This window comes from Lycorma delicatula, chromosome 7, assembly GCF_047948215.1.
Source record: "Lycorma delicatula isolate Av1 chromosome 7, ASM4794821v1, whole genome shotgun sequence".
NCBI lineage: Eukaryota > Metazoa > Arthropoda > Insecta > Hemiptera > Fulgoridae > Lycorma > Lycorma delicatula.
The window spans coordinates 2,543,111-2,557,410 of NC_134461.1; the positions used below are offsets into that span (position 1 = coordinate 2,543,111).

A 14,300-nucleotide genomic window follows, 5' to 3' on the forward strand; every position below is an offset into this window, starting at 1 on the left:
GTTAATAGGAGCTAAAAAATTATATATCTTTTAAATAAACTGCTCTAATGATAATTTTTTTTTGTCTTCAGTCATTTGACTGGTTTCATGTTGGTATGTTCCAAACATTGCTTGCCTGCACAATTTTTCCTTTCTACCAGTCCCTCCAATATAAATGCGACTATTCCAGGATGCCTTAAGATGTGGGCTATAAGTCTGTCTGTTCTTTTAACTGGATCGGAACAGGCTGCGGTACGAGTACGCAGCTGCCTTAACAGGGGTTGGAATGGCGCATTGAGCACAGTGAGGAGGTGGAATTGATGGCTGAGCAATTCGGCCAGGCATCAAGACTGGTTGCGATAGGGTCATACAGCAGCTCTTGAAGTCATGTTACTGGCCAAATCCATTGCACATGCTGTCCAGTGTTTGGTGCAAGTTTGGTGGTCAGGACCACACATTAACATCTGTGGCAACTTACCAGGCGTTCCTGGATACTCTGTTTCCAGATGCTCTTGAGTGTGAAGCAAAAGTTGGCGTCAGGGCGGGTGAGACACCATTAACCCACCGGGTTGGTCTAGTGGTGAACGTATCTTCCCAAATCAGCTGATTTGGAAGTCGAGAGTTTCCAGCATTCAAGTCCTAGTTATTTTTACACGGATTTGAATACTAGATCGTGGATACTGGTGTTCTTTGGTGGTTGGGTTTCAATTAACCACACATCTCAGGAATGGTCGAACTGAGACTGTACAAGACTACACTTCATTTACACTCATACATATCATTCTATGAAGTATTATCTGAAAGGTAATTATCCGACTACACAGGAAAAAGAAAGAGTGAGACATCATTCTTTGGCATGCGGACTGTGGATCCCGTGGATATAGACTGAGTGGTTTCTTGAATGGCACTGAGAAAGGCACCGAGTATTGATCAACTTGACCCGGATATCTTGTGGCATCTGCTGCCTGTCATAAGAAAGACGCTTGGCACGCTGTTCTCAAGGTGCCTTAGCTGGGGTTGCTTTCTGACTTGTTGGAAGGTGGCTTTGGTGAAGATGCTCTTAAAACCAAGAAAGGATCCGAGTGAGGTCGGCAGTTATTGGCCATCAGCCTCTTGCTGGCTATCAGCAAGTTGCTAGAGAGGCTGGCTGTGGAACGGCTCTGGGAATGCATCAATATGAACTGTTTTCTAGATCATGGCTTCATGAAAGGAATTGGCACCAAGGATTGCATCTTAATTGCTCTTGTTGAGGTAGAAAGTGCCGACTGTAATTATGTTTTGGGAGTTTTTATAGACATAGAGGCAGCATTTTCTTCCTTATGTTTGAGTTCTGTCCTCTATAAATTGGAACACCGCAATGTTCCTATAACCCTGCAGCCGTATTGCATGACTATTTGTCTAACTGTACAGCTATGTTTAGAGATGCGCACCTGGCTGTGTAAAAGTCTGTCACCAATGGAAGCCCGCAGGGTTCCGTTCTTGGTCCCCTGCTGTGGAACTTGGTATTTGATGGATTTCTGGAACTGACATTACCAGAAGAGGTCACGGTCCAGACTTTTGCCAATCACTGTCTCCTGTTAGTGCATGGTAATTCTCAACCGCAACTAGAAGATTGGGCTCAGGCAGCTTTGTCAACCGCGGAGAGCTGGATGGACATGCAAAATTTAAAGATTTCTGTGCCCAAGATGAAGTTTATGCTTCTCAAGGCTCAAGGGTGCAGGCAAATTATCATACATTCGTAACCCCCACATTACGTATAAAGGCTGTGTGATCAGCCAAGCTAAAGTTCATAAGTACCTAGGTGTTTTGTTTGATGAGAAGTTGCTGTTTAGCAACCTTATTAGGCAAGTAGTGGTAAACGCCATGTCTGTGATGCACAAAGAGGATTGCTCAGAAGGATTAAGGGCTGTCGGACCATCATTTGTACATGGTGTACTGAGGTGTCTTCGAAATTATGGCCTCTTATGCTGCATCCATTTGGGCGCATAGGTTGGACAGAAATAGAGCACTTATTCAGAATTTAAGTAGTGCCCAGTGCATTAAATTCCAGTGGTTGTTAAGCCTGGTTGTCCTTAAAACAATCTCCTATGAGGCTACCACTGTACTGGGAAAGGCTCTCCCAATTGATTTAGTGGTGAAAGTTTAGGCAGTCATATGAAAGTTGCGAAGAGGCAGGGAGGCCGAGGTATTTGGGATGCGGTTTTAAGCCGAGCCTGTACCAGAGCAGAACGGTGATCAAAATGCACCAGTTCTAAATTTTGTTCAGTTGCCCACCTCACGCCTGCGAAGGAGGTTTTACAGCCTTGTGATGGCTGCATGGCAGCCATCACAATGCTATCTTGACAAGATGAATTTAATTTATTGAATGCCATATTTATTTTAGTAGTAAAATATTTATGTGCCTACCCATTTTAGAATACATTACAAGCTACACTTCAAACATATACTTTCAAAAATGTTTTCCTGACGTTGAAATTAATTTTTTATGTAAGCAAATTATATTTCTGACTGAAAGCTCATTTCAAAAAAGAATGTCTACTATATGTAAGTAACTATAAGTCATCTGAAAGGAATATTGCTTTTTTGACAATGTAGTTTTAATGCTTATTCTTTTACTAAGGTTCAAAAGAATCTTTAAAGTTCTGGAAGAATACTAAAATTGTTTAAAGGTTATTGTAGAGAAAAAAATTAACATTCAGTATAAGTGATGAATGAAGACATATTTTAATTGTATGTGTAAAATTGAGTTAATAAGGGGGTAGTCTGTTTAAAGGGGTAGATCCCCTGAAGTAATATCTTATAGTGGTTCCGCAGGTTAAACAGAAAACAGAAAGATAGTATGTGTGCTTATTTGGAATATCCATCTCTGAGTTGGGTCTGTTTTTCCAGACTTATGGGATAAGATATTTAAAGCTAGCAATGTAATCAGTTTATTATATTCTAAATAAATTAAGTGTAAGCGTAATTGACTGATGTTTAATTATGATACTTAATGCAATGTTAGAATCTGTTTTATTTTAATTTGTCATGTAAATCACAAAGAGACACAAGGAGTTACTTGCGTCTTTCATGCATGATACATCATGAAAAAATATAAAATTATCTTTTAAATATTACCATTCAATTGTAGGCGTTCTGTGAGTTATACATTTAAATTTAACTCCAGTTTAAGTTGCAATTATATTGTATTGAATGCATGTGTTGTTACTCCATTTGGTAATGGAGTAACAAATGCATTTGTAATGCTTTGGTAATTTTGTTCGATTTACGGGATTAGATAGCTGATATACCTTCAGAGAGACCAGTTTTTTCCAGTTAAAAATTTAAATAATTTTTGTCTATTTTCTGCCTTTTTAGGTATGAGATGCTTGCTCAGAGTCAACGAGATCTGTCCGCTGAAAAAGCAGCTGCTATTTTACGTAATCTACCCGATGTTCATTATTCAAGAAGATAACTCCTTGCTTTCACTGAAAAGACTTGTAGTTACACATTGCAGATTTATGATATAATAAATATATTATAAATGTGTAATGATGTACACACTAATGATATATTACACTATATATATATAGTGTAATATATTTTATATTTATACATATATATTTATATATGTGTTAATAAATAAATATCATATATATCTGATTGTATGTAATAACATTTTTACAGAGAAAGTGTTAATGCAATGGAGTGACTGTATTCTCAGAAAAAAATTAGTTATACTATGAAAATATTTTGTAAATCTTTAAAAAATATTCTACCTAAATGAAAGAACATAAGTAAAAAATGATTATTAAAATTAGCATTATTCTGAGTTTTTTATTGTTTTCCATTGGTTTTTAATTTCTAACTATTAATTAATCAATAACTGGTAAGACCAAATATTAGTTAGTGTGAGGGTCATTCTAATATTAACAGAATTTGTTTACACAGCTTCTTTATTGATATTAGATAAAATTACTAATAAATCGCCTCATTTTTCTACATAGTTTCTTTCAACAATACATTTTCTCCACCGGATAGGTAGCAGCTACCTGATCCTCATCAATGAAACAAGATGGCGGCCCAACAATCACCTAATGCTTGACTGAGGCATCATCTTCAAAGCTTCTTTCAGAAAACCAAACATTTGGAAATCACATGGTAATAAATCTGGACTGTATAGTGAGTGTTCAAGAGGTGTCCAATGTATTTTAGCGAGTTTATCATGAATCTGAGTTGCTGTGCAATATCATGGAGAAGGAGGACGTTGCAAATTGGTTGCGGGCATCATTTGTTGCGGTAAGCAGCCCTCATGTCATCCAATAACTAGCAGAAGTAAATCACATTTATCCTCTTTTGTTCATGTAGGAAATCAATCAGCAGCAGCACCCTTTGAGTCCCAAGACACAATTGCCAGAATTTTTCCAGCTGATAAGCATTTCTTGGCCTTGGATCGATACTCCCTCCTTGGTTTTTCTCTACTCCATACTTTTTCTTTTGTTTTCCAGGGGTCCTATGTTTTTCATCGCAGGTCACAATATTATCTAAAAAGTCTCTCCTTCTTCCTCCAACTCATTCAGAACCTCTGAAAGATGTCTTTTCGAATATTTCTTAGTGCCTGAATGAGAAGACATGAAACCACCTCACTGACCTTTGCTGTATCCAAGAGTGTTTGACAACACTGTATGCACACTCCCAACATTTATGCCCACCTGATCAATTTCAGCAATGGTTATGTGGTGGTCATCTTCGACAAGGTCACAAATGACCTAAATAGGGATTCAGGGTTTAAAACTGGTGAGATGTTTTAAGGTAGAGGAGGCTGATATTTTCATTTAGTATCAGTCAATGTACTTTTTGAAAATGTACTTAACCATTTAAATACCACAAATTTTCAAAACAAAAATCCTGCTTGTTACAAGGAATGATTAGTATGAAAAGTATTTTTAATTCCCAAAAATAAGTTATGATTAAATCTTTACCTTGTCATTTGGTGATGATCCACAAAATTCTACATAGTCGATTAATTCAGTGATAGTTGGTGATGTTCCACATACAACACAGTCACCATTCTTTGACCGTAATTTTACATTGCGAAACTGTGTATCAGAGCCATCAAATAATAACAATCGTGATCCTAAGGTACCATTGTGACCCAGAAGAACTTTGATAGCTTCTAATGCTTGTAATACTCCAATTACTCCAGGGACTAAAGAAAAAAGTGAACTAATAGAAATAATATGTAAAAAACCTAGAATAAGCTTTTGTCTAAAAAGTCATAAAAGCTTTAGAATTAGTTCCTATTTGAATTAATTCATTAACTGGATGAAATGTTAACAATATTGCCGATCAGCTCTTATGGGAGCTATTTAAAGATTTTGCTATACTAAGATTTAAATGCAGTTAATTCATGGAACTTTTTACTATTTTAGAACAAATTTCTTAACATCATATTTGTTAATTAATGAAGTCATTATTAATTAACAAATAGTCTCAGTAATAGTTGCCTTATGGCTGAGATTCAAAATTGTGGTAAGCACTTTAAGGCAATAAAGTCTTGAAACAAGAAACAGAACTGTCAGAATTTAAAGTCATCCATTAAAAAGAATCAGAAACTAACGATTATTTTAAATTAAATAACACATAAAAAAAATATGTATGAAAAAAACATAAGATATTTTTTCTACTTCTTGAACTATTTTAAAATGTACTACTGAAATTTTAATAAAGAAAAACATACTAACAGCAGAATGTATTTTTATTTTTAGTTTCAACAACTATTCCATATCGATCCTAAATGTCTAAATGTACTAGTTAATAATATTAATACTGAACTTATCAAATGGCATGCTGTTTACACATCATCCTGATCCCTTGGGGAAAGATACCCTCATCACCCCCTCTGTTCCAAGACCTTATGGGCTTTACCAGAGGTCATCTTCGAAACCTCGGCTTTTGACATATTCCAGTCTGCCTCAGCCAGGATGTCACCGATGCAAATGCCACAAGTGACATTCCCATCGATGTACTACTATTTAATGAACTCAAAGCAAAACACATCTCACTGAGTCTTAAGCAAGACTGAAAATACCTAACTAAACAAAGGAATTGAACTACTTACCTGTAGAAGGTAAAAGTGAGTTCAACAAACAACATGAAACATAAAAATATTACACGGAACAATAACTGTTCACACATCTTACAATAATCATATTTTGCTATGTTCCTCTGTCATTTTTATTTTGTTAGTGTGAAAGACATTTCCAGAAGTTAAAAACAGACAGGCCATTAACATTTTAGTAATTTTTTAACGGGCCATTTTTGTTTTTAATAATTCTCTACATATACTCAAATCAAATAATGAATCGCATCAGGAAAACATTTAGTAAAATGGGAGAACTTAAACTTACAGTTTAATTTTCTAAGTACAAGAACAATACTGTGTTATTCAAACCAATTTTTAAAAATATCAACTTTCAAAAATAAATACAGACATAAAATAAGTATTTCATTTGTAAAAATGGTTATAGTTAAATCTGTAAAAATGGACTCTGGCTCTTTTTAATTTTTTTTTTTAAATTTAAATAAATGAGATCAATTTGGGTGAAATTTTGATAAAATTCCAGTCTCATCAAAAATGGTTCAATGATTTATAAGCTGCTACGAATATTTTTTTGAAGCCAGTAAACATATATCAATTGGATTATGAGGTAATTCATACATAACCTTTTGTTTACAAGTAATGAGAAAAATGGTAAATGAAACGGTTTCAATTTCTTGAGATTCTTGCCGTGTCGCTAATCTAACTTATGCTTTGGTGCATGAAGTTGGTCATTTCATCAAATGAGGTAACTAAACAACAAAGTTTATTTCTGTAATTTTATCTTAACATATCTTAATATTTGAAAAATATTTTTTGTAAGTAATTTAGGTATGGCAATAATTATAATACTAAAAGAATTTAAAAATAAATACTCATTTTTAGCAGCTTAATGTATTTACTCTAAAATGCAAGGTGAAAATATTATTGATTATTTAAAATTTATGAGGTAAAGATAGTATAACAATATATATTAATGTAACCACTCAAATGAAACCAAGCCTCATCTGTAAAAATACATTATCCAACACTTTTATGCTTTCCCAAACAAACTGATTAAGCCACTGACAGTAGTGAAGCCTAGCAGCAAAATCAACTGGTGTAATTCATGATATATTAATTTAGTACAGCTTTAAGTTAAGTAGCTGGATAGTTTTAAATGCACTATACAGAGTTATTCCATTTTGTTGTGTAAATTTTTGTAATGATTTATGCGAGTTTGAAAAGTTTACACTAACATCTTCCAATGTTTTGTTATTAAGAAGTGAATGTTTCCGGTTATATCTCTGAATGCAAACAGAACCAATCCATCATTTCTTTATCAAATGATGAATTGAAGATTTATTTGGTACATTCTTACCCAGGAATTGCAATTGAAAAACTTCTTGGCACAAAACAAGATTTAGTTGTTAAATAATTCTCCATGATAAAAATCCTTTCTTCCATGTTCAAAACCATTCCTTCTTAATAAAAAACATAACCAAAAATAACTAACTGCTCACAAAAAAGAAATAGAAAATTATATCAGCTGATTATAAAACAACAACAATAGGTAAAACTGCCAACATTTTCATCTAAAATTATTGTATTAACTCTTCTAAAAAGTATTTTAGAAGAGTAATTTATACTACAAATAAGGGATGTAAGTTCTTTGTATTATACTGATGCTAGCAGCTTGTTAATAGTACTGAGATTTGTTATTAAGTGTCTGAGAGTGTGTCAAGCTAAATCTCTTTCCACACTCAGAGTATTTTTTTTTTTTTTAACAGCCATGACTTCCCTTAACTGCAATGAAATTTTTACTGCTACAGAACCATTAATAAATAACTTTATGAAGGATAATGTGTTTAGTATGTTTAATATACAATTTTAAATAATCTATCACGAATGGGTTATGATTACATTCTTGTATAAAGAATATGACAGAGTAAAATCAAGCTGATAATAGATGTATCCAACATGATATAAAATATGTTGACCATTTTTAAATTGAACATATCAATAAAAACATTTAGTTTTCTCAACTCAATGAAAATATTCTGCATAATTTAATGCAAATAGCATGATTCAATAAAAATAGTCTGCATACTTCATTTTCAATAAGTGTTTCTATGTGCACTAACATCTATTTTATTTGAATTATCGCTTATTATACACATTGGTAAGATGTGTGACCTATCAATTTGTTTATTATCTTGTTACTAGATAAAAAAATATGCAAAATAAAATGATTATATTTACCAACTCCTAAAACACCAGCATCTGAGCAATTATTTACTGTCTCAGGTGGTGGAGGTTGAGGATACAGACAACGATAACACGGACCACCTTTATAGTTATAAACAGTTAATTGACCTTCCATCTGTCACTACCAGAAACAAGTGGTTTACCAGATAAAACACAGGCATCATTTAATAAATAACGTGTAGCAACATTATCTGATGCATCAATAACAACATCAAATCTTTTTATTATTCCAAGTGCATTACTACTTTCTAGTGCACAGCAAAATTCACTAACCTTTAAATCTGTATTCAATCTAAAAAAAAAAATAAATAAAAAAGTTAGCAATAACGTAGCTGTACTTTCCTAAAGCATGTACATTATTAAATACATTTACAAAATTATTCTATTTATTTAATGCACCAACTTACATTATTAAACACATTTACTAAATTTTTCTATTTATTTAATGCACCACTTTAAATAATTTTTTTCATGAGTCTTAAAAGTGAAGGATAGTAATAACTGGAAAAAATATTTTAAAATTCACTTATCAGGACCCAAAAACATAATCATTATAGATTCATATCTTGAAAGAACTCAATAGATGAGTCCTCCCTACCAGCCTGGATCAATCCACATCTACATAATTACCACTAGTTTTTTATATATTTTAATTTTTTTTGTTATTAAATAATAATAACCAATTCTTGAAATAAATTAAGTCTGAAAATATTTGTTCAGATGAGCAATAGAATGAAAAACATTAGTAGAAAATTTATTTATTTACAGAAAATTCTTGTAAAAATCATATTTCTAAATTTGTATACAATGAAGGGAGATCAGACTGTAGGAATAAAAATACAATTAAAGATAAAATTACATAAAGAAATACAAAGATGAAACCTAAATAATTATAAGTTTATGGAAATAATTTTCAAAAATACTGACCAGAAATTAGTAATTATTGTAATGATTAGAAAGTACATTATGCTAAAATATCAATTCACCATTTATAAATAGAAAAATAAATAGTATAAAAAATCTGGACAGAATGCATGAGAAAAGACAGGTGGGTATGTGTGTGTGTGTGTGTGTGTGTGTGCGTGTGCGTGTGTATATGTAATTGAAAGAGAGGAGTTTTTTCTAGGGATAAACATATTTTTAATAATTATAAAAAATGTTTTTGAAGAAATTAATCCTGCACATAAGCGTAACCACAGTGGGATGGGTGGAGCACTTGCCCCCCTTGGATCATTTAGTCAAACAAAAAATAATAGTTCAATATCAACAGGTTAAAATAGTACTGCGTGGCAAGAAAGCATGTTTGAATCGTGGCAGAAGCGCTCTCTGGTGAACGAGTGGGGGAACTAGCAGTTCAAGGTCTGGATGGTCAGTGGTAAAACTCAAAGATGAGTGATAACAATGGAGAAGAGAAATCAAAGCAGAATGATGGTGAAAAATACAGAATGTTTGAGGTTGAATTTAAAGGGAAAGTTCTAGTACCTTCTGTTCCCTATTTAAGTACTGCAGTCAGTGCAAATAAGTCAGTTGAGTGAATTGACTAATTTGAGCTAGTTCAGACCGCAATCCCGTAACAATAGCAATCTACAATGAATATTACAAACTTTTTTAGCACAAAAGTTATGTATCTATATTACTTTCATTTGAGTCTGAGCTGCAAAAGCATCAATTAAAGCAACCTTAAATGTTCAAGAAATGCACAGACTGTTTTTTTTGTTTGTAATAATAGTGATTGTTTTTATTATTGAAATTTTAAGGAAAAATCATACAATACTAAATAAGTAAGTAATAACTAGTACAGCATACTCCAATAATTAAAAAAAAATGATTGAAAATTGTAATGAGCTACTTTTGCTTAATTAGAGGGTTTTGAATTTTGAAATGTTTGATTTTGCTACTAGTACTTCTGCTAGTTGCAAATAATAAAACAAATTTGTACAAAATATTAAACGTTTATAAAAATTAATATCAATCAATAATAAAAAAAAAACATTAAAATGTCGACAGCTAATAAGTAGTGAATGGCTCAAAATTCATAATAGTCCAATTATTGTTGTGATCAAGTTCCATCACTACAAAAGTTATGTTAAACACAAAGATTCTAACCTCAAACAGAACCATGTTTGTTCACCTTAATTTTGTTCTGTACACAGCCACAGGCTGTTAGACTTCACCATTCCACCTGTTTCTTTGTTGTTTTTTTTCTACTTATTCTAATATTCTTGTTTCTACTTAGACTAAATATGAATTGAACCAACTCATATTTAGGTTAAGTTCATTTAAAAAATCAGTAAAAAACATTTTTTTACTGATTTTCAAAACGTTTAACTTTTTGAAAAATTATTGTATAAAGATGATAAAAACCATTTGTAAGCTTAAAGTTTCTAGTAGAGAGTCTGTTCAGAAGCTTAAATTCTTAGTTGATTTAGTTTTTTTGGGAAGTGACTTATTTTACTTATTTTCTTTTAAAGTGACAGAAGAGGAAGCAGTTAGATAAAAGTAGGAGCAAAAGTGATAACAACAGAGAAGAGAAATCAAAGCAGAATAATGGTGAAAAATCAAGTGGGTCTTCGCTACCATCTGGTTCTGGTGTACGGGATCAAATGAATTTTGATAATGATGTGGGTCATTGGCTTGGGCATTTGTTTAGTATGAACTCATCTAAAAAAATTAGAGTTTTAAAAAACTTGGTCACCATCTCAAAGTTATTACTTTGCTAAGGATGCTGTGTGCAAAAGAAAATTCAAATACAGGTTGGCGGATTATGCTCCTTGGCTGGTGTACCTACCAAGAAATTAAAGGGTGTATGTGCAGTTACTGTGTGTTGTTTTCACCAACTAATGTGCTTGGTGTTTTAGGTTCTTTCATAGTGAGAACCTAAAATTCCCTTTACTTGCTGCAAAGACATGTACGAATTTGCAAAATCTCACACATCATCTCAATGGAACAAATCGGCAGCCACAAATATTTTGAGGCAGCAAAATATTTTGATGAAAATATACCTGCTGATTACAGAATGGAAGACAACAAGAAAACTGTTGCATCAATAATTTTGACCGTGATGTTTTGTGGTACATATGACCTACCTTTGAGAGGCAAAGAAAATCATGAAGGTATTTTTGAAGACTTGATCAAACTCAAAATTGACGCTGTGACTACATTTTAAAAGAACACATAGAAAAGAGTACAAAAACTGCCACTTCTAGATACCACGGATTCAAAATGAAATAATTGGCCTATGAGGCAATGTCGTTAAGAGACAACATCACTACTGACATAAAGAAAGCATGTGCTTACAGTATTTTGGCAGATGAGAGCAGTGACATATCAGGGAAAGAGCAAGTTTCTATTAGCCCCTCCCCCAAAAGGAAGAAATTAATAAAAAAATAAAAACTGATTACATCACGTTACAATTATAAACTGGAAGCATTAAAAATAAATAAAGCATGATAAAAGTATTAATACTAAAACGTTTAGTGAAATCCTAAAGGTACAACATTCCATAAAAAAAATTAACAGTAGAAAATACAAAATTCCATAGAAAAATGGAACAGCATAAACTAAAAATTGATCATTGCATGATATATTGTATGTAAGAATGTAGAACAATGAACAAATCAAGAAAATATATCCCACACTTTCATACTTATTACCTACCTTATTTTCTAATCAAAAAACATAATTAATTAAATTTGCCAAACCAGTAAAAGTTGTAAAAGATCACAAAAATTCACCTGAGCAAATACAGCCATGTACTTATTCTCAGGTATTTATAAAGTTAATTAAAAATATTAAATTTTCAAGTTGATAATATCTTGGGCTGTTGAAAAAGAATTGCTTAAACCTTCACAATAAAGACTTTTGATTATACGTACCTGATCAACAATTTATTAAGAAAAATAATATGAAAGATTAGAGAAAATAGGCTGAGAAGAAAAGATTAGGAAAGTTTCATTAAGAATTATAAAATGACAATAATAATTATCATAAAAAAAAAGATTTATGACAATTTTTATTAACAGAATTTGACTTTGATTACCAAATTCAAACTGTTGAGTTCTTCAATAACAGCTGCAAATCAACCCAAGGCAATTGTATAAAATAGATATTTTTTTTTAATCTAATAAAGTAGATATAATTTAATTTTATTTCCACTGATATATTTTATATTAACATTAAAAATTAAATAATGGTTTTATGTAACCTTTTAAGAGCCTCAGCTGCAGATGTAACCTTTGGCTTACCAATACTTCCTTCATCATGTAGCAACTGACGATGTAAATTATTTTCTTCAACTACATCATAATCAACTAGACCAATATGACCTGAAAAGTAAATAATATATTTATTTTAAACAGCTAAAATTTATTTTTTCACAGATATAAAAATTAGTTTCATCTGTAAAATGAATACTCAAAAACACAAATCTTTTAAATTATAAAAAGTAATCGGGTAAGTTTTAATAAATTAAACTTGTAAACAGTAAACACAAAAAAATATCAATTTAAAAATCCATATGTAAATTACTTACACATAAGAAAGAAAACAAACAAAAACTTTAAGTGTAAATCTCTCTGTAAACACAAACTTTTATTCATAAAGTTATCCACGAATTTCATGTTAATTATAATACTAATAAAAAATATAAATTTTCAACTATACAGTTGAATGCTTGATTAAAAAATCATTATTTTTGCCTCTCCTATGTCCAAAGTTGCATAAATGAGAAGAATCTTTTTCAGTATAAAAATTGCAATTTATACTTCTTCAGATCCTCGTCCATACATACATCTTTGAAAATATTTATACATCAATACATCAATAAAACTGATTAAAAACCCTATAAGTTATGCACGAGCAAGATTTTTGAAATTACTTAATGTAAAATAATTTAGAATTGTTATATAATTTATTTCTTTATTAATGTTAATATTCAGTTTTTCATCTGTGCCAAGTTCTTTTTTAATAAAAACCAACCTCTTAAAGGTGCTCCAGAGAAAGTAATAGACCTGATGACATCAAGAAGACAATTGTCATTTCATTGACAATCGAGAGATTTTACTCCTGGGAAACATTTCCCTTAAACAGCTGGAGTATTACTTAATAACAGTTAACTACTGCTCTATATGTGATTACTCTACCCTGTTAAAACCACAACATGCTTACATCAATACCACATTTGATGATCTCTGGAACAAGGAAACTTGCAGTTTGCAGCAGTTTGTTGTAGCACAGTGCATTGATTATTACTTGCTTCCCATCTGGCTTAAAGAATTAGAACTCCATGATACCAGAAGTTTCTATCATGCAACACCAGATGGTTTTCACGGTCAGAATAAAAAGAAGTTTTTGAAGCAGATGAGTTATTGAAAATTGATGCTGCCTAGTAAAAGTATGCCTTATCACTTATGATTATATCCTTAATTTGTCAACAAAATCAGAATATTTTCAACCATTGCTTTTACAGGCACTGAAGCAGTGTTGGACTCACTAACAGGTTCCACAAGATGTTAATAAGTGTGTATGTATACCTTCACCATACCGACTAAACGAGTGGGACATGACCCGCTAAAACCTCTTCAGCCACTTTAGAGACTGTTCAGTATGCCGATATCCTGAGGCAGCACCTCCTGTACAATGCCTCCAGTATGCCACGGTATCTAGCATACCTAACTGCACCTGCCCACAGCTCCACACCATACAGCAAGGTAGAGTACGCCACCCTGGCCAGTAGTCTCCTCTGCCGCTGCGTCGACAGCCCTGTCTCAAGCTTCATCATCAGCCCTGTCTCAAGCTTCTATAGCGTATATGCCGAATCTGAGCCTGGAGTCTATCTAGACTCTGAGATATTTGATTGCTGGCCTGGAGACAATCCTTCTATCTTCTTTCACAAGTGTGATCGTCTGCCTCCATTTGGTGGAGATCACCACCTCCTCTGTCTTTTCTGGGGCCAGCGTCAACCCTGCCCCAGTCATCCATTCCCTTGCCGTATAGG

The 14,300-nt window shown here is 32.5% G+C and overlaps 1 protein-coding gene and 1 pseudogene across 1 annotated transcript in view; one reads left to right on the forward strand and one right to left on the reverse strand.

The window, feature by feature from the left end:
- Positions 1-3,716, forward strand: part of LOC142327859 (galactose-1-phosphate uridylyltransferase-like) — a 36,635-nt gene extending 32,919 nt beyond the window's left edge. Inside the window, exon 6 of the mRNA XM_075371212.1 lies at positions 3,337-3,716. Within this exon, the coding sequence (XP_075227327.1) occupies positions 3,337-3,433 (97 nt within the window). The 3' untranslated portion in view covers positions 3,434-3,716. The remainder of the gene's footprint in view (positions 1-3,336) is intronic.
- A 1,212-nt stretch (positions 3,717-4,928) lies between these two features.
- The window catches only part of LOC142327861 (tyrosine-protein phosphatase 10D-like), a 98,223-nt pseudogene continuing 88,851 nt past the window's right edge, over positions 4,929-14,300 (reverse strand).